The following is a 24,012-nucleotide window of genomic DNA, read 5'->3' on the forward strand; positions in this document are numbered from 1 at the left end:
TATGATGGGACAGCACCTGCCACCCCAAACCACAATGTGTCTGCATTATTAAACACCATTTGTGATGCTGGAGGAAGAAATTCAAGGATTGAAAGGCTCAGAAGAGAAAGTCTACATTGTAAACATTTCTTTACTGTTTTTCTGCTTGGAACAGGATTATGTCTACAGCAAAAGCAGTGACCCCAGGGATAAAAGATCTCCCTGTTCTGGAAAACACACACCTTCCCCTCAAATGTGGTAGCACTAATGTTTCTTTTCTCCAGACCTTGACCTTGTAAATCTGCCTTGTTTCAACCTCCTATTCCAATACTATAAATACAAGGTTTTCACAAACAGACATTCATAAAAGAGCACGCTCAGAGGCTCAGACATTCACAGTGCCTTGGAGAGAGTTGGCGGTGGCTACAGTTAGTGTCAGAGCCATCTGACAGGGCCACAGTCTGAATCCCTCGTTCTGACCTGACAGAGGACGAATGGGCACTGCTGGCCACAAGGGGAGGTTGAGTGAGAGCGGATGGAAACAGCTCAAGTTACCAGGCTAGGCTGATGTATGGGGGATTCTTACAATCCTGGAAAATAAAGGGCACACGACACAGACTCCCACCACACTTCTAGACTAACCGCCAAACTCCCAGAGTAACCACCAAACTCCCAGAATAACCACCAAACTCCCAGAAAGTCTTAGGAGGAAGCAGATGTGTCACGGCTGTGGGTTTGACTTTTGTCCCCATTATGGCAGCTGTCAGCTTGGATGAACTTGTCCCATGGAACATGGTCATCTTAACACACCCCGGGGAATGCTGTGCAGTTGACCCAAATGGCCCCGCAGTGACTGAAGTAGCATTTGCCCAGTTATATTCATCCTTTGGGTGAAAACTGAAGTCTCTGAATTTGCCATGCAAGGTGCTGTTGGGCACAATAACTGCATGTGAAACTCTTCCTTCCGGCTTTGTGCACATTTAAGGCTGGAGGGCATGGGGAGGAGGTTGAAGGGAGACAGGTAAGCAGAGGAAAAGTAGGTCAACATTGCTTCTCGCCACTTCATTATTAATTCAGCTACAGATTCTCTCTCCCTTCTCTCTGCTCCACAGACAGCCGGCACCCCGAGCCAATGCCGCCCCCTCACCGCCTCCTGGCTCCCATCAGGCCAACCAAGTGGATAAACCCAGGCAAACAGAAGGAGGATCTTTTAGGACAAGCTGTGTTCATTACTTAGAAACAGCGTCGATATGTGCACATTGTCTTCTCAAGGAATAGATGCAGAGATGGAAAGATTCATTGTTAAAATACTGCCTCGTAGCTGATCCCAGTATTAAATATTTGGTATTGTTTTGTCCTCAGAGCTTTATATCCTGTAAGAGGGCATAGCAGCCCACTGCAGTATTCTTGCCTGGAGAATCCCATGGACAGAGGAGCCTGGTGGGCTACCATCCATGGGGTCGCAAAGAGTCACACACGACTGAAGCGACTTGGCACACGCTCTGAGCCTTATAATACAGTTGTTACCCTGTTTGCTCTCACGAATCTTGAGTCCAAATACACCCAGAATTTGAATCACAAGGCTTAGGCTTTTTGTTTCTTCTTTGCCTCAGGAAGAAAAGTAATTATCATAAGTAAATGTTTCTTGTTACATAACGTTTAACGTATCAATAACTTGCTTAGTGCTTATGTCTTTATCACAAAGTGGAATTAACAAACCTACTCTTTAATCTTTCCCCAAGGATGTGGCAAAGCTGAATATTTTTTTTAAGGATATTCCATAAAAATCAAACTGAAGAAAAAATTTTTCTATGGTAAGAATAAAAAAAGAGATCAGACTGACCACTTGTAAGAAGCCTGTTTGCAGATAGACTATGGAAGAGTGAGGTGAGGCACCTCAAATCTGCCAAGCCTAAACAGTGAGCAAAGGATGCTAATTTTGAGAAAATGGAATGAAAGTCATGGAACGTCCAAACCGACAAGGATGAGCCTGGCACAGTTACCACCACCCACCGTTGGTTAAGAAGCTGGTGGGGCACGGTAGTCCCCCTTGAGTGGTCCGAGCGCCTCCCTTTCTGGGCGTGGAGACCAGTCCCCTCCGTGGCAGTGGGCGCAGTTGCTGCCTGAGCTTCTGGGCTGGGCACAGCACCTGCAGACATGGGGCAGGATCCACAGTTTTTATTCTCTGTTTCCATTTTCCTCCAGAGCTCTCAGCATGGCGGCTCCTCCACTTCACTTGCATCCACCAAAGTCTGCAGCTCAATGGACGAGAACGACGGACCCGGAGAAGGTGGTAAGCTTGGGATGTGGTGTCTGAGGAGAAGGCGTAGCTTATATCCGGACGGATAATGGGTTGGCTAAATTTAGTCCAGAAAACTGACATTTCTCCAGCAGAATGACCCTGAAGCAGCTCAGGGTCATTGCAAGGGGGTAGACCGAACGTGGCTCTCACCAGGGGTGGTATCTGCTCTCCAGGGCTGGGAAGAGGGAGTCAGCCAAATGTGGAGACCTTTCCCACCCTCCAAAGGCGTAAGCATTCTTAGAAGGCCAGCTCTTGCCCTCCTTGCAAATAAAAGGGGCTAACTGTTGCCTTTGTTTTCCAAATTCAGTGCACTTCTATAACAATAGAGACATGTTTTCTCTTTGACTGAGATAGCCCTGCAGAGGCACTCAGACTTCAGTAAAGTCAATATGCGAACATCTGGCTTTACAAAAAGACTGAATTGATGGCAAATGGCAAAAATATTCTTTGGACCTCCAGCAAATTCACTTTAGCAAGTGGTCACGTGACTCGGGTTTTGGAATGGGTGTTTCCTGCTAACTCCTGAATTGTTTTGGATGAGCCTTTCCTATCCTCTGCATCTTAGTTTTTCTTCTATGAAGTGGAGATTGTATCCTAATACATGCTTGTTTCCTCCCTGGACGTTATTATCAGACTGAAATCAATTATGGGAAAGTATTTAGGAACTCAGGTATAAAACTGATACAATCAAGCCACTGTTAGAAAACCAGTACCCCTTATTTGTTTGAAGGGATAGGATTTAATTTTCCAATAAAGTCCCACTTGGGGGAAACACTTCATTATGTTACATGCGATACATGACTGACCCAAGGATTATTTCCTGACTGCCATGCAATATCAGACTTTTTTTGGTATTTCCAGAAGGATGAAATCCAGCCATCCTGAAGTCTTCTTTTGTTCCAATGTGTTTTATTTACTTAATGAAACAAAATGGTCCTTGACTAAGCCCGTGGCTAAGTCTTCTTAATCAGAGGCCTAAAAGATATATTTTTATATAGTCAGGGGGGAAAAAACCAAGCCATGTGCTCCAGATGGGTGTCCCTTCATGGAAACATAGAAGCATCTCCTTCCATTTCCCATCTGAAACCGGACTTGCCTCCAACGGATCAGGATGGTTACTTTTATTATCCATGCAGGAAAGAGCCTTAAGACCGTGTCATCCGAGAGATGTTTTGTAAATTCGGGTGCTTTACAGTGGCTTTGAAACTTCTCCAAACATCTCCTGTAATAACTGTAGGCCAGACAAAAATCCCTAGGCTGCGTCTTTCAGACGGATGCAAAATGACAGCTTCTTTGGGGTGAGATGGAGCAGGGAGTGGAGGAAAGGCTCCAGCTCTTGCTCTATTCAGAGACCTCTGAGATGGCTTCTAGTGGGTTAAAAGTGAAATGTCACCTTTAAGGAGGTGAAGAGGTTGCAAAATGCCAAGGACAAAAGCAGTAGCGGCAAATGTCCTACATTTGTACCATGCTTTCCAGAAATCGCATCCACTCTAGCATCCAGAGGGGCGCAGGGTGAAGATGATCGCAAAAACAAAGTAAAGGTTCCTTTAGAAGATGCCTGCCGGTTGTGAGCTTCTATTGCCCATTCTCCAGCCCTGCAGACTAAACTCAATGAGAATATGAAAATCGCCCAGAAAGCCCTTTTGCCACCTAAGGTTTTAATTTTATTTTGAGAAGAAATGTTTAGTCTCAGTTTGTAATAAAGGTCAGAAAAGGAGCACATTTAGAAAGCGCACTAGGCTTCCACTACATTTTGTATTCAGGTTGCCTGAGGGAGAAGCCAGGATTTATAACTTTAAAGCATGTAAATTTTAGAACCCGGCTATAAAAGGCTTTTTATACCCCTAAGATGTTAAAGGTTATCCACTATATTTATGTGACCTAAGTGTGGCTTATTTAGTTTTATGACCTTAGATATTTAAAGCATTATTAGGCATTTGTAAAATATTTCAAAATGCATTTTAAGGGGGAAAATGCGTTGTGTTAGTGGCACTAACATAATTGAAACTACAAAACTGTTCTGTTCGCAGACATAATAGATACTGCAATTTTAACTCAACATCTGCTACGCAGGTTGCTGGTGAGAACATTTGTCCAAAATCTGCTCATTGATACTGGGGAGGGGCGGTGATCAGTGCTTAGTTCTAACATAAGGAATTTTACGGAGATCTCTATTTCAGGATGTAGTAAAGCTAAGTGTCCAAACAGCAGGCATTTTTCATGCTTGTATGGTGTCAAGCGGTCCAGAGTCCCTTACAAACTGCATTTTCCTCCCTACCTAGGAATGTCATGTCTCTGAACACCATGGGTATTCATAAATGCTATTGATCAAATTGGCATGAAATGAAAAGCAAAACTTCCTCCTCAGACAACCCGCTTCAGCAGAAGCATTAGCTGGTCTTACATAGGTGGGAATGGACCCCATAGATTTTACATTTTCTTCTAGTTGATCATTTGTTTTAGTAGAAACAGTTGATTACACAACGTCAGCAAGGGGCTAGGGGTGGGAGACTGGCCTGCCTGTCCAGAAAATGACATATTGATTCTGAATCAGTGCCAGTCTATTAGATGATACTTCTAAACGTCTCCTATGCACTACATCTGTGTTCCCTTTTCTACCAATAAAAACATACTAATGATTCTTTCAGAAGTGTCGGAGGAAGGCTTCCAGATTCCAGCCACAATAACAGAACGATATAAAGTCGGAAGGACAATAGGAGATGGAAATTTTGCTGTTGTCAAGGAATGTGTAGAAAGGTGAGAAAGATATCATTTGCATCGAGCTTTAAAGGAAACACTTGGGGTTATGTTTTCTGAGATTGTGTCTTTATTTGCGGTCTGAGGCACATATGGAATAGGTTAATGTCTCAACTCCAGATGTTAAAAAAAAATGTAAAAGAAAGAACAGCTCATCTAACAACAGACTTGAAAAATGTAGTGATTTCTGGGGACAATCTATAAATTAAGAGCTTTGATTTTTCTTTTTAATGTACTCAGCAAAATGTTGCCAGCTCTTTCAGGTAAGTCCTTTTATTTTGTTTTTTTTTTTTAAAAAAAAAAGCTTAATAGTTTTTTCTACATTTTGGGGAGACATTTTGTAAATGTCAGAACATTCTTTGGTGTATTATTTCTCACATGTATATGTCATAAAATTAAATATAAGAACTTCGAAAAGCTTCACAATGCAACTGTACTGATCCCAACAAAAAAATAGCATTTAATACATTAAAATGTTTTAAAATGAATGAGTCAGACGCTCTTGTGGGCCAAAGGGGAGGGCTTAGAGTGAAAGGTTTATCCCTAGGATCTCAGTACCTAATCAAGGACAGTAGCGGGGGCTACTAGTTGGAGAAGTGACAAGTAATAGTTATAGCCCAGATTAAGGCCGCCTCAAACCCTGAGTCCAGCGTTAGATTTGGAATTCCTTACTTCAGGAGGACTCAGTCGGCCAGCAGCTTCTTCTCAGGGCTGGTGAGCAGGGTATTGGAGAGCCAGAGGCACGTGCCCCTCTCCTTAAGGGAGCGTGTCCGCTGGCTTCCAGGGGCTGGCTGGAGTGAACATCTTCCCTAGTGTTCTTTTTGGCCCACCTGCCCGAGTTCTCAACACAAAGGCTCTAAGCTCTGCCTCTATTTGAAGCAGATGCCTCAGACTAAAAGTTCTAACCTGCAGAACTCGGAACTTATTTTTATGCAAGGCCTTTGACTTAGAAACAAAGATTCAAGTCACCTTTGAGCTGGACGTCTGCCTGGGCCTCAGACACGAGGGTCCTGAGTTTGGCCAGTGTCCACTGAATTGCTTCCCTTCACCCTCTGCCCGGCTAAGGCAATGGAGCCCCCGTTAGGCTCCCCTGGAGCAGTGGGTCTCACACTGTGCCCCTCCCAGCATACCAGCTGGGCCAGGCCACTCCTGCAGGCGTGGTGGCACCCACCTCGAGCAGCCACTCCTTGGTGCAGAGGGGCAAGAGTGGCGGGCAGCTCGAGAAACGCCTTAGCTGACCCTCCCAGGCCCTCTCCCCCTCCTCCTCTCCGCCCCACTCCCACCACAAAGCTGGACAGTTTGCTCCGTGACTGACAAACATAGAAAATGCCCCATTACTTTTCTGGGCCTCACGCCTCCCCAAACAGGAGCAACCACTGTTTACTGAACGTAAACCATATACAAGGTCCTTAACTTAGGATGTTTTATTGACCTATCATAATAATACCATGGTGTTGGAACTATTTCCATTTTATATAAAGAACGCCTGAAGAATCTAAATGCCTGTCAGTAAGCGTTCAGATAGTTAAGTATTTCTATTTGGCAAGGCTTGGGCGCTAGTTCAGCTCCAAACCCCACGTCGCTGGACCACTCTGCTCCACTGCCCCCCGCCTCCAACCAGGGCCAAAGTTGCACACGTCACGTTTGTCCCTGTACGAAGGAGACAGAAGTGACATCGGGAAAGCCATTCTCAAAGTAATGGGTGGAAGTGTGTGTGTGTATAATTTGGTTTTTCATTTGTGCTTTTACTGATAGGAAAGGCAACCCCTTTAAATGTAATGTGTGCTGCAGCAGAAAATCCCGAGTTCAGCATCGCCGTGCTCTTCCCCTGCGGGGCCTGGTTCCCTGCCAGGGGCGTCATCTGTTGAGTCTGGCGTATGCCCGTCTTCAGATCACGATGGCATCTTAGTCCCATGGCCCTGGTCTTCCCAGATAGAAATTTCTCATTTCTTCATCCCGGATTAATTTCTTTCTTTCTGGTTTAGATTGCGTCCGTTTTGCAGGAGTTCACATCTCGGGTCTTGTACGCACCTTCAGAGTCTACACACCAGGTTGCTCCCCGAAGTGTTAGTCTTCAGCTCCCGCTGAACCAGAACATATGGCAGCTGCCCCCTCTCCTCAGAAGTATCCTGGAGTGATCTTTTAATACTTTCCAGAGGTCCAGGAAAATAAAAGGGAGCTAAGAATGTTTTGAGCGGCACACACTGCTTGTGTGGGGACATTCTGCCGTATTTGGAAGGATGGATGTGGATGAACGAGACCAGGTCGACCCCTCCTGCTGATAGTGATGTGTCACAGGGGAGGGTTTCCTGCAGTGGTGGATGTGGTGGCATCGCATCCCTCCCCTGATTCTGTGTCAACACATCCCATCCTGGGGCCTGCCAGGCCCATTTCGGTTTCCACTTGTCTCCCTGTAGCACTGTCTCCAGTGGCCTCGGGAGCCCTTAGGATGTGCTGAAGGGTGCTGGCGAACTTTAGACGCTGTTTTGTGGAGCCTTTCAAGGCCTCAAAGAAAACTCACAAAGCTGAAATGTGCTAAGAAGAGGTCCGAGGATGGATAGAGGGCTTGAGATGAGGTGCCCTTCATCCCTGGCTTCCTGGCTCTGTGTGGATTAATTGCCGGTCAAGCCACAGGTACCAGTAACGCAGCTGTGAGCAGGCATGGTGTCTTGGGTGGCTCCCGGCCCTCCTCCCCACCTGACTGCTTGCATGTTTTGGCAGCACAGGATTCAACTGGGTTAAAATTGTAGCCACTCCTGATTCCCTCTCTCCCTGCTCCACCTGGAGATGCAAAGAACTACACGTTGAGGGCTTCCCCAGTGGTCCAGTGGTTAGGGGTCTGCCCAGCAGTGCAGGGGATGCCAGTTCAATCCCTGGTCTGGGACGATCCCACGTGCCACGGAGCGGCTAAGCCTGTGCACCCCAACTACTGAGCCAGCGCTCTGGAACCCACGAGCCACAACTACGGAAGCCCACGCTCTGCAACAAGAGAAGCCGCTGCAGTGGGGAGACTGCCCACCTCAGTGAAGGGTAGCCCCTGCCCACCACAGCTAGAGAAAGCCTTTGAGTAGCAACAAAGACCCAGCACAGTCAAAAAAATAAATAAAATTAATAGGATAAACTCAAAGAACCACACGTTGAAAGCACTGGCTCTGGCAGTGGTGTGAGACAGGCCCACACCCACAAGAACAAGCTGAGACTGCAGTATTGTCAACATGGGTGCACCCACCTAGAAAGTTCTCAGGCGTCTGAAGAACCGTGCACCTATAATTGGAGGCATTTGCTTCTGAAGTGGGATTTGGAGGATGAATCAGTGGGAATGATTTTAAGCGTCTCTCAGCTGACAGTGTTCTTTCCTCCCTAAGGATACTCTGGCCCCTGATAGCCACAAGGCCCAAGTTCACATTTAAAATACAGCTCCACTCCGGAGATGTCTGACAAGACACTTCTGGGGTGCCTCTGTTCTCTGCTCACAGAGGAGGCTGAGATTTAGCTTTGATTACTGGGTAAACAAAGGGTGCTGTGGATTCACTCCTCAAGGAGACAGGGTCCCCCTGTCATGTCCTAAGTGCCATCAGCCTCTGGAGTTCTCCCAGCTCCACCAACGTGTTTGGAGGCCCTGCTAGTTCAGGCCTCTGCTGGGCATTTCCAGGGCACAGAGAGAGTCACACCGCCGCTCTGCTTGAGGACCTCAGCCATAAGCAAAGGATCGCCTTGACAGTCAGTAAAGGCTGTGGCAGAAAAATGCCTGTGAAACCGTGTTTCCTCTTCCACATAATCTTCATAAAAATCATCAAAACAGAGCAAACGACAAAGATCCCTTTGGTCCAGAGTGCCCTTTTAATTAACATTCTGCAGCCCTCCAGGGCTGAGGGAAGGGGTGAGAAGACTGTCCTGGGGCCCGGAATCATTGCGCTAAACAAGATAGCGTTCTCCAAACCATCATCAGTACAACCCTGAAAGGCTAGATTTAGTTCCAATTTGTAAAGTTCAGACATTTCTCCCTAGTAGTTCGAGGTCTAGCCTGGGGTCAAACTGAATAGGAATGTGACCTTACACACTGAGCTCCTACGGACAAGGAGGAAACCCAAGCTTGTCTCTTTAGCTGTGGCCTTTGAGGTCTCTATGATTCCATGAGCGGTCAAGGCTGTAATTTCAGGAACATATGCGTGAACGGCCTAGATGTTCCCCAGCAACCCAGGTGTCTTCTCTCCTCCACACACCGAACTATAGACTCCTTGAGGTCAAAGGTCAGGTCTCTTATCTCCCATGTGGCCGACAAAGAACCCACGCTCCTGCTTACTGGATGCTGACACGGGCACAGCGGTCCTCAGTTTAGAGTATGGAGGAAGGCAGATACTTTGAGGTTTTATTTCTTGCCAAATGTTTTCTTTTACCGACTGAAAGCAAGCCATGACGTGTTTATTCTTATGGTGGACATTTAATCCTAACACCTGTTTTTAGTCTTATAGTCCAGATTCATCCTCTTTCCTTATAAACATATATTTCTAGTAATTAAGGATTTTATTATGACTTTATAGTTCTATTCTCAAAGAATCCAGAAAAAAAAAAAAACAAACTTGCAGTATTAATTTTGGTGGTTCCTCCACAGGGCTCTTTGATACAAAATGTGGGTAAATCTGAGTGAGTGTTGACTCCTATTTTGTAAGATTCTGGGTAGTCAACCCACAAGGTCCTCTTCCTAGGAAGCTATGGGCTGCTGTGGCTTGGGTTTGCTTGCATTTGCCTCTCAGCTGGAGGCTCAGCATGCAACCTGGTTGCCTAGTGTCCTGGAAGCCAGCACGCTCACTTATTTGCTGAGGATTCTGCTGTTTGTGTGTCTGGCTGTAGAGGAGGAGTCAGCCTGCCTGGGTCCCACTCCAGCTTTCTGTTTTGAGTATAGCAAAGCTTTAATGTTGCTCATTCCAGGGAAATGGAGGATCAGGTGGTAACCATGGGGAAGACACAGCCAGGAAATTTCCGCTCTTCTAACCAGCACCTTCCCAAGCACCGTCCTAGCTCTCTTGCCCTGCCTGGTACGGCTGGTTCTTATCAAAGCTTTCAGTCCTGAAGTCCAGATTCCCTGCGATCAGATGAAACATCCCAGACTAGATTCGAAACTGCTCATATATTCCAGTCTCAGATTTGCTTTATTATAATTTTGTGTGTGATCTGTGAAATGCAGAACCCAGAAACACTTCAGCTTTTACTTTTCCTCTTGATTAAATATTTTCATGGTTGCAGATGAAACTCTTCAGAAGCCTCTTAAAAAGTGCCGCTTAGAGAGTCCCTGCGATCCTTCTGGGATGTGAGCCTTCTGCATTGGCAGGCAGGTTTTTCACCACTGCTCCACCTGGGAAGCCTCTAGACTTTCTCATTAGATACAATTATAACAGTTTGGTTAATGTTTATTTTATTCTGCAAGCTAGTACAGTGAAGGGTCCTGGAAGTGCAGTGGGAGAAGGAGCTTTGGAAGTAAATGTTACAGGAGGATTTCCCTGGTGGTCCAGTGGCTGAGACGCGACACTCCCTACACAGGCATCTGGGTTAGGATGCCACAACTAAAGGCCCCACATGCCATAACTAAGACCTGGCACAGCCAAGTAAATAAATCAATAAATATTTTAAAAAGAGAAGCAAACAACATGAATGGTTTCTACAATGCTCGAAACACATTGTTACTATCTGGTCTGTTAATTTATAGGCACATCACTGTCTTGCTCTTACCATAACATACGACTAGGAAATTCCCCTTTGATTCTCCAAAGTGAAAATTTTAAAACCCTATTTTGAAATTTTGTTCTTAATCAACTTCACTCCCATTGTATGCATTTGGATCTCTAAAATTGGCCTTTATCTATAGGTAAGAAGCTGAACCCTCTCGGTTTCCCAACTAGATCTGAAGTAGAAATGATTGTGAAGTAGTGGTTCCTGATGACTGTTAAGAATGCATTGTGTCCTTTGACAGTGGACCATCACTGTTGGCACTACAGTATCTTAGAAATGTTCACACAAGTTAGGAAGCTATTTAAAGGTTCAGTATGACTAAGCCCTCCTGCCCACACCCACGACGGAGGACAGGCAGTGTTGGCTGGGCTATAAGAGAAGCAGAGACCCCAAAAACTCAAGCTCTGATTTAGCACTGCCAGGTGGCTTTGGGAACGTGAGCTGTTTATAATCGTCACCTCCATTTAATTTCTATTAAATGAGAGGGCCTATGGCTAAGACTCCACATTCCAAATGCAGGGGGGCCTGGGTTTGATCCCTGGTCAGGGAACTAGATCCCAAATGCCGAAATTAAGAGTTTCCAAGCTACAACTGAAGAACCTGGATACCACAACGAAGATCGAAGACCCCTCGTGCCACAGCAAAGACCCGGCACAGCCAAATAAATAAAGATTTTTTTGAAAGGCTCAGGAGGTCACAGGATGCTCAGATAACGACTGTATCCCTTGCTATACTCCTTGAACACCTCATTCATGAGTTCTTCACCAGAACACACAGAGCTGCACACAGCCCAAGTCTACAGAGGGTGAACTGCATCTTGAATGTTATCAGTGTGACCATGAGAATCATTCAGAAAACTGTCACTTCATGGATGACCTCAAGAGAAATGGAGAAGAAGGGCAGAAGCTCACCCCTATTTCATGTCCACTTTAGAGGAAGGAACAGGGCACAGCCACCGGCAAGGGGGAGTTACCCACGGGGGTAGCAGTGGCAGTAACTTTATTACAGTTACGACAGCCTTAACAGCTTGTGACGTTTCTGAGCTATCATGTTTGTTTTGTCCTTACACTTGGTCAACCTCTTAAAATTCACATATTTCTTTTAAGAACGGAAAAGAGAATTTTTTACAAAATATTTACACCATGATGCCAGATCAATGGGGTACGAGTGAATCCTTAACAAGATGATTCAACACATCGGAAATTACATTTATTAAAAAAAAAAAAACAACCTTTTTCTTTGCAGGTCGACTGCTAGGGAGTATGCTCTGAAAATTATCAAGAAAAGCAAGTGTCGAGGCAAAGTATGTATAAGGTTTTCTTCTTTTGAAAATATATTATTTTGGAGGGAACCCCCAAATAAACCTAAGTTCACCCTAGGAGTTGTGTTTTGGTAGAGTAGAATGTTATATACTTATTAGGATATAATTTTATTCTGTAATATTCCTGGCATCAAAGTCAGTTGAAATGATGGGGTATTATTTCAGTTCCTTCTCTTTGTTCTTGTATTTGCTTCTTCTCTTACTTTTGTGATCTAAGTTTCATTTCTTCCTTCTACATGCAGTTATAGTTAACCATGGTAGGCTCTGAAATTACAAGCATCTTCTAAGGATCTTCAATATCTTTTGCCAATTCTAGGCTATATGATGGAGAAGGCCGTGGCACCCCACTCCAGTACTCTTGCCGGGAAAATCCCATGGACGGAGGAGCCTGGTGGGCTGCAGTCCATGGGGTTGCTAAGAGTTGGACATGACTGAGCAACTTGACTTTCACTTTTCACTTTCATGCATTGAAGAAGGAAATGGCAACCCACTCCAGTGTTCTTACCTGGAGAATTCCCAGGGACGAGGAAGCCTGGTGGGCTGCTGTTTATGGGGTCACACGAGTCAGACACGACTGAAGTGACTTAGCAGCAGCAGCAGCAGTGGGCTATACGAATATCAGAATTTAAGATAGACATTAAATTTTAGCAAAATATATCTCCCTTGATCTTTAAATAGTATAAGTTAAGTGTTAGTCGCTCAGTTGTGTTCAACTCTTTGTGACCCCATGGACTGTATGTAGCCCACCCAAGCTCCTTGGTCCATGGGATTTTCCAGGCAAGAGTACTGGAGTGGGTTGCCATGCCCTTCTACAGGGGATCTCCCTGACCCAGGGATCGAACCAGGTATCCCACATTGCAGACAGACTTTTTACCGTCTGAGCCACCAGGGAAACCCTTAAATAGTATGGCTTTGTTAATTTGAGTTAGCCCTTCACTGTTTTGCTGTATGTCTTGATGGAGATAACTTTCTCTTGAACAGGAACACATGATCCAGAATGAGGTGTCTATCTTGAGAAGAGTGAAGCACCCCAATATTGTTCTTCTGATCGAAGAAATGGATGTGCCAACTGAGCTGTATCTTGTCATGGAATTAGTAAAGGTGTGTGTTTTGGAAAAAGAGGTAAACCTATATATGGCACCTCACTCTCCTGCATGATAGAGCTCTCTCCTTAGTTTCCTGTCAGCAGTATTCAGTCTCACTGCTGTGCACTGGTGTAATGGTTAAGAGTCTTCACACTAGAATTATATCCCCAAAGTTCAGGTCTCAGCCTGGACCGAAATAGTCCCTGACCTTGGGTCTACCACTCTGTACCTTGGGCCCCTCCTGTGTAAAATGAGATATTGCTAAGAGTGTTATTCTGAAGGTAAAAGAAATCCCTTTCACCAGCTTCTGTGACACAAAGTATTAGATACCAGTATGATTGTTGTTACTCCAGCAGAAACTGCTAACTTTTCCAGGAACTACTCCAGAAGTATCATTCATTATCATAAAAACAAGCTCTGAACTTTTAGACTCCAGGGTAATAGAAAAACAGCACCCTGTTCATAATAATGTGAATACTGCCTCTCAGTGATGGGTACAATCTCATCCCGCCACATAAAATTATGTTTTTATTCTATTCAATCATATAACATAGGAATGGCCAGATGTTGATGATGGTTGAATCTATGTGAAAGGTAACCCACCTATTTCCTCTACTTCATATGTGAAATTTTCTTAACTAGAAGTTTTTAAAAATTGAGTGTTCCATTTTCATAAAGCTGTACTTTGCTCAAGGCTTTTCTGTTGTGCTAATCTGACCAAAGGCATGAGTAATTCCTACTTTAGTTGTGAATGAGTCAGATCATTGTCTCCATCAGGGGTGCGCCAGTGAGCCCCCGGGGTTCCAGGAATTCTACTTAGAATCACTCGGCTGAGCTGGTGGCAGCTGGAATGTGGGGTTTCCTTCTGTACAAATTTCAGGCCAACAAAGCATTTAATTAATCAATCATTTACTGTATAGAAAAATGTTCATTCTAGGGACTTTAAATTCTCATTCTTCATACTTGCTTTGTTTTAGATCTGTTGGCCTTTTAACTTAGTGATTAATCTATATTTGTAGATAAAGTCTGGTTTTTTTCTACTTCAAGTTCAGACGTTTTTTTCTCTGAGGGTGAAGCCTTTTTAGTTTGTACTAACACCAGGTTATGGTCATGGTTGAGATTGAGGGAGATAAAAATGTTAATCACTTATTCCAACCAAGAAAGGTCAGTTTCATTATTCAGAAAATTTTCATATTGACGCTTTATTACTAAATAAAATTTGGTAATTATAACATTGTAAGTTATACTTTATCTAGGACCAAGAATAATAATTTTACAATGACTTTAATTTTTAAAGCAACAACTTCAAATCACTCCTGCTACCCCTCTGGGTGCCATTAAAAACTAATTAGCAACCCCCTGTTATTGGCTGGGTGTTGGAGAGCTAAGACTAAATTAAATTTGAAGGTGAGATATAAAAGAGGAAAAGGCTTAATAGTTCAGAACACAGTTTGTGGGAAAGCTTAATCCGATTGTCAGTAATATGCTTAGTCAGGTGACAGTAGCAACGTACCACTTAGCCTTTGTGGATTCTCTCCGGGTGACCAGTCTAACAAACCTGGACTGTGCCTGCAAAACTCAGCACTGGGACTCTTCAGCTGAGCCACTGGATGTGTGTGTGTGTGTGTGTGTGTGTGTGAGTCGCTCAGTAGTGTCTGAGACTTTGTGAGCCCATGGACTATAGCCCACCAAGCTCCTCTGTCATGGAATTCTCCAGGCAAGAATACTGGAGAGGGTCGCTGTTCCCTTCTCCACCACTGTATCGTACCCCTGCATTTAGTCTGACCAAGAATGCCTGTGTGACCAGGTCTGGAAGCATCTCAGAAGAGAAGACCAGCCCCACGTTTGACCTGAAAAGCTCCCATGACACCCCCCTGAGGAATTTAGTTTGTCAAACCCTGAGAGTCCATCAGGGGGCCCAGGATGGCCTGATGGCATTGGATAAATAAGGTCTGTGTTCCAGAAAACAGTGAAGTGGGTGAACAGTAAAACCATTCTTAAGGGTGAAGTACCAGTAACGGGACTTCAGACTTCTAGCTGCAGAAGCGAACGTGTGCACACTGCCTGCGTCCAGAGCAAGGAGGGCCTTGTGCGGGGGCAGCCCTTGGGCCGGCACTCAGAGATCAGCAGGAGCCAGAAGGACAAAGGGCGTGGAGGGGACTCTCGGATGAGCTTGGAGTGCGGAGTCGGGGAGGGTTCGGTCTGTCTGGGTGAGCAGGGAAGATTCTCGCTACGTGGAGCATAAAGGCAGCTGCTCCAGGTGAGACGGGAGATGAGGTTAAGCAAGTTGGAGTGAAGGCTGGGGGCAGAGCGGGGAGCGCCATGGGAACAGAGTGCTGACTTCATGACGAGTGAAAGGAAACACTGACCTGCGGTGTGGGAGGTGACGATCGTACACAAGGTCTTTGCATAGAGAGCCTGAGATGGCCCGGAAAGCTGTGTCAGAGGCAGGTCTTAGAGCAGGACTAAGAGGATCTGTTGACTGATTTGTGGAAGGCGAAGAAGAAGGAATGAGATTACAGGCTGTCTTGAGTTTAGACCGTGAGGACAATGGTGGAGTCTGGCAGGGTCACCTCCTACGGCCCGACACACGGTCAGGGGTGCTGTCCACGTGGACCGCCGTGCAAACCCCATCTCCCCGGGTGGCATGGGAACAATCTGCAAAGCTGCACAACTTCGCCTTTGAGAGACAGAACACTGAGAGAGACAGTGTTCATTTTGGAAAAAAAATGTATCTGCTTAGTTTGGGAACTGCTGAGGCTGAGGGTCAGTGGAAGATACCCCTTCCCCCGAGTGGGGATTGTACAGGGTCACAGAGGGCCAGGTTAGGGAGTAGGATTTGAAAATGGTCAGCCTACAGGTGCTCTAGGTTGTGTTTGCTATTAAAACAACAACAAATTAAATCTCTTAGCCCTTTAGGTAACATGAACACAGTCAGCCTCTGGCGGGGGGAGCTCGGTTCTTTGGGGCCTCATGTGCAAAAAGGATGCACGCATTGTCAGAGAAGCCCGACTTCTCTGAAAGGGCTTCAGATAAATGGATCTAAAATTGGAGCCTGAAATCTTCGCTTCACCAAATAACAATAAATTAGCCCAGAACAGTGGAAACAAAAGTTCGGATGAGTAATGGACCTGGAAAACTTTCTTTGAAATGTCTCCGTCCTCCTCCCTCTCTTTCTCTTTCATCTCTGGGGTGACAGTTTCTGGCCCTTTTCTCTGTTCCTTACAAGGAGGCACATTGTTGAAAAAGAAGACGTGACGCCCACTCCAAGAGACCTAGACTAGAGAATGACGAGAAGCGTGTGTGTGTGAAGCTCCCAGGGCCGCAGGACGTTTTGTTCAGGGTGCATCTGTGGTGTTTCTCATTCCAGGAGACTTGGGATTATGAATCTGAGCTTCTGCTGGCAGTTGGTGTAGCACATACCAGCAGGATAGCCAGTGCCCCAAGGTCTCTGCCCTGGAGACCCAGCTCCGCTTCCCCACCCCCAGCTGGGAGTTTAATGGCAGAGTCCTCTCCTCCTTTCTTTGAGCTCTGGAGGAAATGTCACTGGCTCTTGCAGTAGGGGCATAAACCACCATAGGGTTCCTGGGCCTTTGAGAGGGCGGTGACAGGGAAAGCTCTTGGAACCCAGAAACCCGGCGCGCATAGCGTGTCGGGTGCCTCTCCAGGCCGGGCCTCACCCAACCATCTGTTAATCCACTTTTCCTCCTGCTGTGCTCTCTCAGGGAGGAGACCTCTTCGATGCCATCACCTCCACTAACAAATACACTGAGCGAGATGCCAGTGGGATGCTGTACAACCTGGCCAGCGCCATCAAATACCTGCACAGCCTCAACATCGTCCACCGTGACATCAAACCAGAGAATCTGCTGGTAAGAAGGGTTCTGACTTCAGGGTGTCCTGAGCTCCAAGCACTCATGCATGAGTGAATATGAACACTTCTTTTCCTTCTTTTTCATTTTCTTAAAGAACAAAACAAAAAACCCTTAAAGGCTAGTTTCCAGCTGGCCTTCAGTAACTAGCTGGAAACTGGTCTTTTAAGTTGATCTGTCAGGGTTAATGTACCATTAGGAGCACTTAACTTATTAGCAAATAAAAACCCGAGGAAGGGGGACAGGAAAAGAACTCAGGAAATCTAGGGCTGTGGTTAAGACCATGGACCAGGCCAACACAGTCACGAGGAGCATTTACGCTTGCATGACTTATCGATAGCACTTTGGTGTTAGAAAGCTTTTACTTGGAGAAAAAAAAAAAAAAGAAAATGGAAGGCCTTTTAGACTTAGTCTCCCAATTTACATCCCAATAATCTGATCTAAAAGCTAAAAGGATAAATTTCATTGTGAGTTTTCAAGACACCAGCCCCTCAGCATAAAAATGATCATGACGAAGAAGACTGATTTTACAGATCAGAGACATTCTTACCACCACCCCCGTGCTCTCTTGATCCCATTGTTAAGTGGACGGTATTGAAAGAATTAAGGGGACAGAGACTGGGCATCAGGGAGCTGTCACTAGTGAATATGGGAGTAATATAAATTTTGTTGGCTATTCAGGGTGGAATTTTAATGAAATATATTGAATTTCTCCCCGTCTCCAGATGCTAATTGTTCTTTTACTTTCATTATCCAACCCAAAGAGTCATGTATTACTTGACTATTAGTTTGTCCATCTCTTCGGAAATCTGGGAAATGAGGATTCTCTTTCTAAAGCAGTGTTTCTCCAAGGGTGGTCCAGAGACGCCCTGGATCAGAATTACTCCCAGATGCTGGTTAAAAATGTAAATTTCTGAGCTTCCCTGCAGCCCCACCAAATCAAAATCTGGTGACTGGTGACAGGGTGCAGGTCTGCATTGCCATAGCTCCCCCACATGATCTCAGTGAACTTTCAAGTTTAAAAGCAGATGAACAGGAACCTCCCTGGCAGTCCAGTGGCTAAGACTCCAAGCTCCCAATGCAAGGGGCCCAGGTTCAACCCCTGGTCAGGGAACTGGATCCCACATGCCACAAAGACCCAGCGCAGCCAGATAAATAAATATTTTTTAAAAATACAATAAAAGCAGAGGAACAACCCAACTCCCAATCCCAGTAACGACTGCTAAGATCTGCTGCTATGGAGAATCACCTCTGTGCTCACCCCATGCTAAGCCTTTACACTCTGTATCTCATTTCATCTTCACAACAGCCATGTGGGGTAAAGTCAGTTACTGTCCCATTTCACAGGGGAGCAAACTGGGTGCCTAGAAGTTGAAAGATCCACTCAAGGCCATCATCACTCTTAAGTGGAGGAATCAAGGTCACATCCTCGCTCTGCTCCACTCCACACCTCAGACTTTTGACCACTAGACTATGTAAAATGTGAACTGGGGAGAGAGGTTTACTGCTTGTTTGCCCTATGCCAGGGACTGTGCCAGGGAACAGGAAGACACATGCCTCCGTGGAGGGACATTCAAGTAGGAAAAATAGGCATTTAAAAAATATGTACACAGGGACTTCCTTGTGGTCCAGTGGCTAAGACTCTGAGCTCCCAGTGCAGGTGGCCTAGATTCAATCCTTGGTCAAGGAACTAGATCCCACATGCTGTAACTAAGACCCGGCATAGCCAAATAAAAATAAGCATTAAAAAGAAAAGAAAGAAATACATAAACAAGCAGTTAATTGCAATTAGGTTAGTGATCTTGGAGCTGCTGGCTAATGAAGGTGGCAGAGGTCAGATGATGGACTTCTGACTTAATTGGCCCTCAAATTCCACATCTCCACAGTAGCCTAAACATTCTCTTCTGCATAGCTGCCTCCATAAACGGCAGCAATTTCCCCTCGTCTGCACTCATTCTTCCTGTGTCCTGACTTATGTAGGATTGTCTCACGGGAACGGACTTACAACTGAGCCTTTGTTTAAAAATTTCTCTAAGCTCCGAAAATTCAGTGATGGAAAGTTAAAGTCTCATTTTCCTTTCCGCTTTTGCAGTTCGGTTTTGTGTACCTATTGTTCACCTGCTTCTCACCAGAGCACTGTTTCTATAAATGACATAAATGGTTACAGAGCAGTGTGCTTTTACAAATGACAATTTGCAGGATGCTTTGAAAGTACTGTGCTTGTTTGAACATATTTTACTTTAAATTACCCAAAAAAAGAAAAAAAAAAATTCTCTCCCTTTTTCCTTTCTAATTTAAGAATGAGAAAAATATGTATGAAATGAGAAAAATATGTATAATATAAACACACAATTGCAGTCATTCATGATTCAGGTTTAAAATATATATATATGTATGAAAAACTAAAGGAATTCTGCTTCTCCAGTATAGTCATTTCTTTCTATAGGAGAGTAGTAAGGATTGGTGAGCTTTGCAGGGATCAAGCTATTATGGCATAAACTAGGTAGAAGAATAGAATAATTTTAACAAATTAGGATGACATTACTAATTGCCCTTGAGACTTCTATTAATTTTACATTCTGTTGACTTTTCTGTAGAAATAAGAAGAATCATCATGGGAGACACAAAATCACATACTCAGGATTTATAGTCAGATGGACAAAAGTTCAAAACCAAGGGCTTTACTCTTACACTGGCTGATCCTCTGACCTTGAACAAGATACTTAACTCCTTTGGGTCTCCTTTAAGGGGACTGTATGAAGATAAAGAGATACCATGCAACTATTCCCTTCCTTTTTTATTCCCCTTTTATTTGTAATAAAAATTAAATTATCCCTAAAAATGAAACTTTAAAACTGTAACAATCATCTTTCATCATTTTTGACATTGCTTTTAAAGTGTCACTATTTACCCAGGCATGGATTTACCATCTAATGGAAAAATGGAGAGCCAGAGACTATTTTTGGAAAAATGCTATAATAAATTTAATTCAGAGAGTTTCAGTCCATTTCTAACTACCGGAAACTTAAATAAAAAAGGCCCCGCTGCACACTTTGCATTACTATTTTATGAAGAGAGCGCAAAAAAAAAAAAAAAAAAAACCAAAACCAACCCTAAATTGTTGGACTGCTGATATATTTTTGCTTCATAAGTGTTTAGTGTTTATAATAAGTAGCAAAGAATTATGTATTACATTTGTAGGCATTTCAGCTGTAGATTTCATTTTATATAATATCGTATAAGCAAAAACTTTGAGAACTTTTATTTTTAATTCTTAAAGAGCAATATAAAAATATTGTAGTTTGGCCTTCAGATCTATATTGATCCTATGAATTATTTATTCAAGTCTGAGTACTTAAAGATCAAGGCATTTTAATGAAAAAAAAAAAACAAAAAAACGTGTACAGTCATGTTTCCAGTCATATTTTAGGTGAAAACTGGGAGCCGACCTAATAGAAATAGCTCTTATAATTTTATTATCACATTGTTACTAAGGCCTTATTTTATTAATTAGTATATTGTGTCAGTGATTTTATGTGATTCTTTTGCTTTATCAGGCCTGGTCCTTAGATGCTGTGGATGAGTGACAGGTGGATGAGAGGGTGGATTAGATGAGAGAGTGAGTGAATGGCGACTCCACACTCCCAATGCAGGGGCCCGGGGTTCTATCCCTGGTCAGGGTACTAAATCCCACTTGCCACAACTAAAGATCCCACATAACACAACTAAGGCACGATGCAGCCAAACAAATATGGCAAGCCTTAGTCATTTCTCAATTCATCAGTTACATTAAGGACCCACGCTGGCTGCAGACTAGACCTTTCTGAAGGGAGGGGATTAAGTACAGAGCTTCCCCAGCTGCATTTATGCATCAACCATTATATGCGTTGCATGCGACGTGATAGTTTATGACAAAAAGGAACTTTTTGCTTTAAAACAAAACAGAAACGGCCTAAGATCAACCGCTTTCCATTTACATGAGCCACCGCTAGATGGCAAGCTTGTACCCTTGGCAGCAAAAAGCATCAGTGAGCCTGTTTCTTGCAGTGAGCTGGGACCGTCTTTTTTAAATGTATACACAGATGCCTTCTCCTTAGGAAAATTAAAGTCCTACTGGCAAAAATATAACTGACATCACTGGTTTTTTATTAGATTCCAGAAATAAACAAAGTAATTTTCTTGAAATATAAAAAAAAAAATTTCTGTTCAAAAATCTTTTTGCTTCCAAACTCCTAAATACTGTTTGGGAAAAAGCAGTTTCTCAGGGAAGCTGCTTCTCTAGGTCAGAAAATTCCTTTTAAACTTTGTCAAGGTGTTTGTGCCTGTTCCTTGCTGCCCATCAAAGTGGCATGTACAGCTAAATGACCTGCATTTTCACAAAATGGGTTGAACCTAGGAATAGATTATCTTGTTTTCCCCTAGTGATAACCAGAAGTTGTGTTCCTGCTCGTCTTAGTTTCCAATTCAGGTCAACACTGAGTTTACCAAATAATGGATTTTCTTCTGTCTTAATCCTCAAGTAAACTCATTTTGTGGTCAGATAGCTCACTCCACTGGTGGATAAGGCCAGTACCGCAGATGGACCGCAGAGGTCATAAACAAAGACAGTTGAATAGACCTGCAAGATGGACTTGAGCCACCAGAACGTGGATGAATAGACTGGGGATCACCCTACGGAAGGGAGCCACGGCTCTCAAAGGAGTCTGTCACTGACCCCGCCCTTATCACCATTACCACTGAGTTGACTTGAAGATGTCGTCTATATAGTAAATAACAGAACTGAGATCTGCAACTATCTTTGGCTCCATAAAGGTCCCAGACCAGTAAGATGGAATTTAATGAGAGTTAAAAACATAAGTCCCTAAGGACTAGGTCTGTTTTGGTGTGGTTGTTTTAATGGCCATTGTGGAAAAACAGTAATGGGAAAATGTGGGCTAGTTTAAAGCCTGTTCGCTGACCGTAACAAGTTCTTTACGAGAGCACATGACTGCTAAAAATACCAGCGTGCCCTTAGACGCTTTCCCTGAAGGAGCGTCACTCTCCAGAGAGTCCTCTGTGCTGCTGGTGAGCTCAGTGGGGAGGGGCCCAGACACGTGGAGAGAACGCAGCAGAGTGGCCCAGAAGAGGCTGCCGGACAGAAGATGGGAGACCTTTTCTGTGCTGCATATGAGACACTGAACTCAAACTAAGAAGATGTTAATGATAGATATGAGGTTGACGTAAGGAAAACCCTTCTAACAATTACACCTGTTTGAAAAGTCAGTAGCTTTTAATCACTGAAATCCCCCAGAAGAAATGGAATGCTTGTTCTTCCAGGCGGCACTAGTGGTAAAAAAAAAAAAAAAAAAAAAATGTGCAGGAGATGCCAGAGATGTAAGTTTTCTCCCTGGAACAGGAAATGGCAACCTACTCCAGGATTCTTGCCTGGAACATCCAATGGACAGAGAGGCCTGGCAGGCTACAGTCCATAGGGCCGCAAAGAGTCGGACACGACTGAGTGACTGAAAACGTTAGGAAAGAAAAAAAGTCCTTCCATCTGCATTTGGATAAAAGTTGAAGGAAAACAGAAGAAAAAGAACATTTTCCCCAAACATGATTTACTACAGTAATATGCCAGTTATTGTACGAAGCATTTACTGAGGGCCCTTCTCCAAGGGAAAAGCTACCCAGTCCAATATTCTGGCCTAGAGAATTCCAGGAACTGTATAGTCCGTGGGGTCCCAAAGAGTTGGACACTACTGAGTGAGTGACTTTCATTCACTTCTGCAAAAGAAAAGTGAAGTCGCTCAGTCGTGTTCGACTCTTTGGGATCCCATGCACTGTAGTCTACCAGGCTTCTCTGTCTATGGGATTTTCCAGGCAAAAGTTCTGGAGTGGGTTGCCATTTCCTTCTCCAGGGGATCTTCCTGACCCAGGGATCGAACCCAGGTCTCCCACATTGCAGGCAGACGCTTTACCCTCTGAGCCACCAGGGAAGCCCTGTGATTCCACCAGGGGAAAGAAGACAGGAAGTAAAAGTACAGTGTCTCGGGGCGGGTCAGCATCTGTCTGCTCCTCCGCCCATCCCTCTGTCACTGTGGTGTAGAATAACATCATTCGCTTCATTTTAAGGGGCTTCACTGGTGGCTCAGTGGTAAAGAAACCGCCTGCCAGTGCAGGAGATGCAGGTTCGATCCCTGACCCAGGAAGCTCCCGCATGCTGCAGAGTAGCTAAGCCTGTGCACCACAGCTATTGAGCCTGCGCTCTAGACCCTGGGAGCCTCAATTTCTAAACCCTCATGCCACAGCCACTGCAGCCCGTGTGCCCTAGAGCCTGTGCTCCGCCAAAGAGAAGCCACTGTGATGAGACGCCCACACCCCGCAACTCGAGAGCAAGCCCCTGCTCGCCGCAGCTGGGGAAAAGTCCGCGCAGCAGCCAAGACCCAGCCCAGCTATGAGTAAATAAAATGACTGTTTACATGAGATGGTCTTATTGGACTAGCAAAGATTAATAATAAGTAATAATAATATGCAGGGTTGGCAGACTTAGGAGGATACCAGTCATCTCATATGACTCGGTACAAGATTAACTTGATGGAATTCTTCTGGAAAGTAGTTTGGTAATACGTAACTACAGCCTTAAATAATATGAACTCTGTGGTCAAGTAATTCTACTTTTAGAAATGTGACCTAAAGAAAAAAAAAATATCAGATATGTATACATACAAAGGGATGGTCATCTCAGTGTTTTTTAGCATGGAAAGGAAAAATGTATATATAGAAATAACTTGGGTCAGGGCACTGATTTTTTAAATTATTGGCATAATGGGGCGGCAGGAGGACACACTGGTTAGAATCACGGACTTGAACACGCCCGAGCTTAAGTTCTGGCTCTACCGTTTATTAGTTGTGTAACATTCGGCAAGTCACTTAACATCTCTGAGCCTCAGTATTTTTCATCTGCAAAAATATCAGTGATAGTACTTAACA

General features: G+C 44.4%; 1 protein-coding gene across 5 annotated transcripts in view; it reads left to right on the plus strand.

Moving 5' to 3' along the window:
• DCLK1 (doublecortin like kinase 1) overlaps nt 1–24,012 on the plus strand; it is a 350,076-nt gene that overhangs the window by 278,942 nt on the left and 47,122 nt on the right. For all 5 annotated transcript variants that reach the window (XM_012184574.4, XM_042255148.2, XM_012184573.4 and 2 more), the window contains 5 exons: nt 2,185–2,272; nt 4,930–5,038; nt 12,011–12,068; nt 13,068–13,187; nt 16,897–17,043. In XM_012184574.4, coding sequence (XP_012039964.1) covers nt 2,185–2,272; nt 4,930–5,038; nt 12,011–12,068; nt 13,068–13,187; nt 16,897–17,043 — 522 coding nt within the window. The remainder of the gene's footprint in view (nt 1–2,184; nt 2,273–4,929; nt 5,039–12,010; nt 12,069–13,067; nt 13,188–16,896; nt 17,044–24,012) is intronic.

The sequence above is a fragment of the Ovis aries genome, chromosome 10 (assembly GCF_016772045.2).
Source record: "Ovis aries strain OAR_USU_Benz2616 breed Rambouillet chromosome 10, ARS-UI_Ramb_v3.0, whole genome shotgun sequence".
Taxonomy (NCBI): Eukaryota; Metazoa; Chordata; class Mammalia; order Artiodactyla; family Bovidae; genus Ovis; species Ovis aries.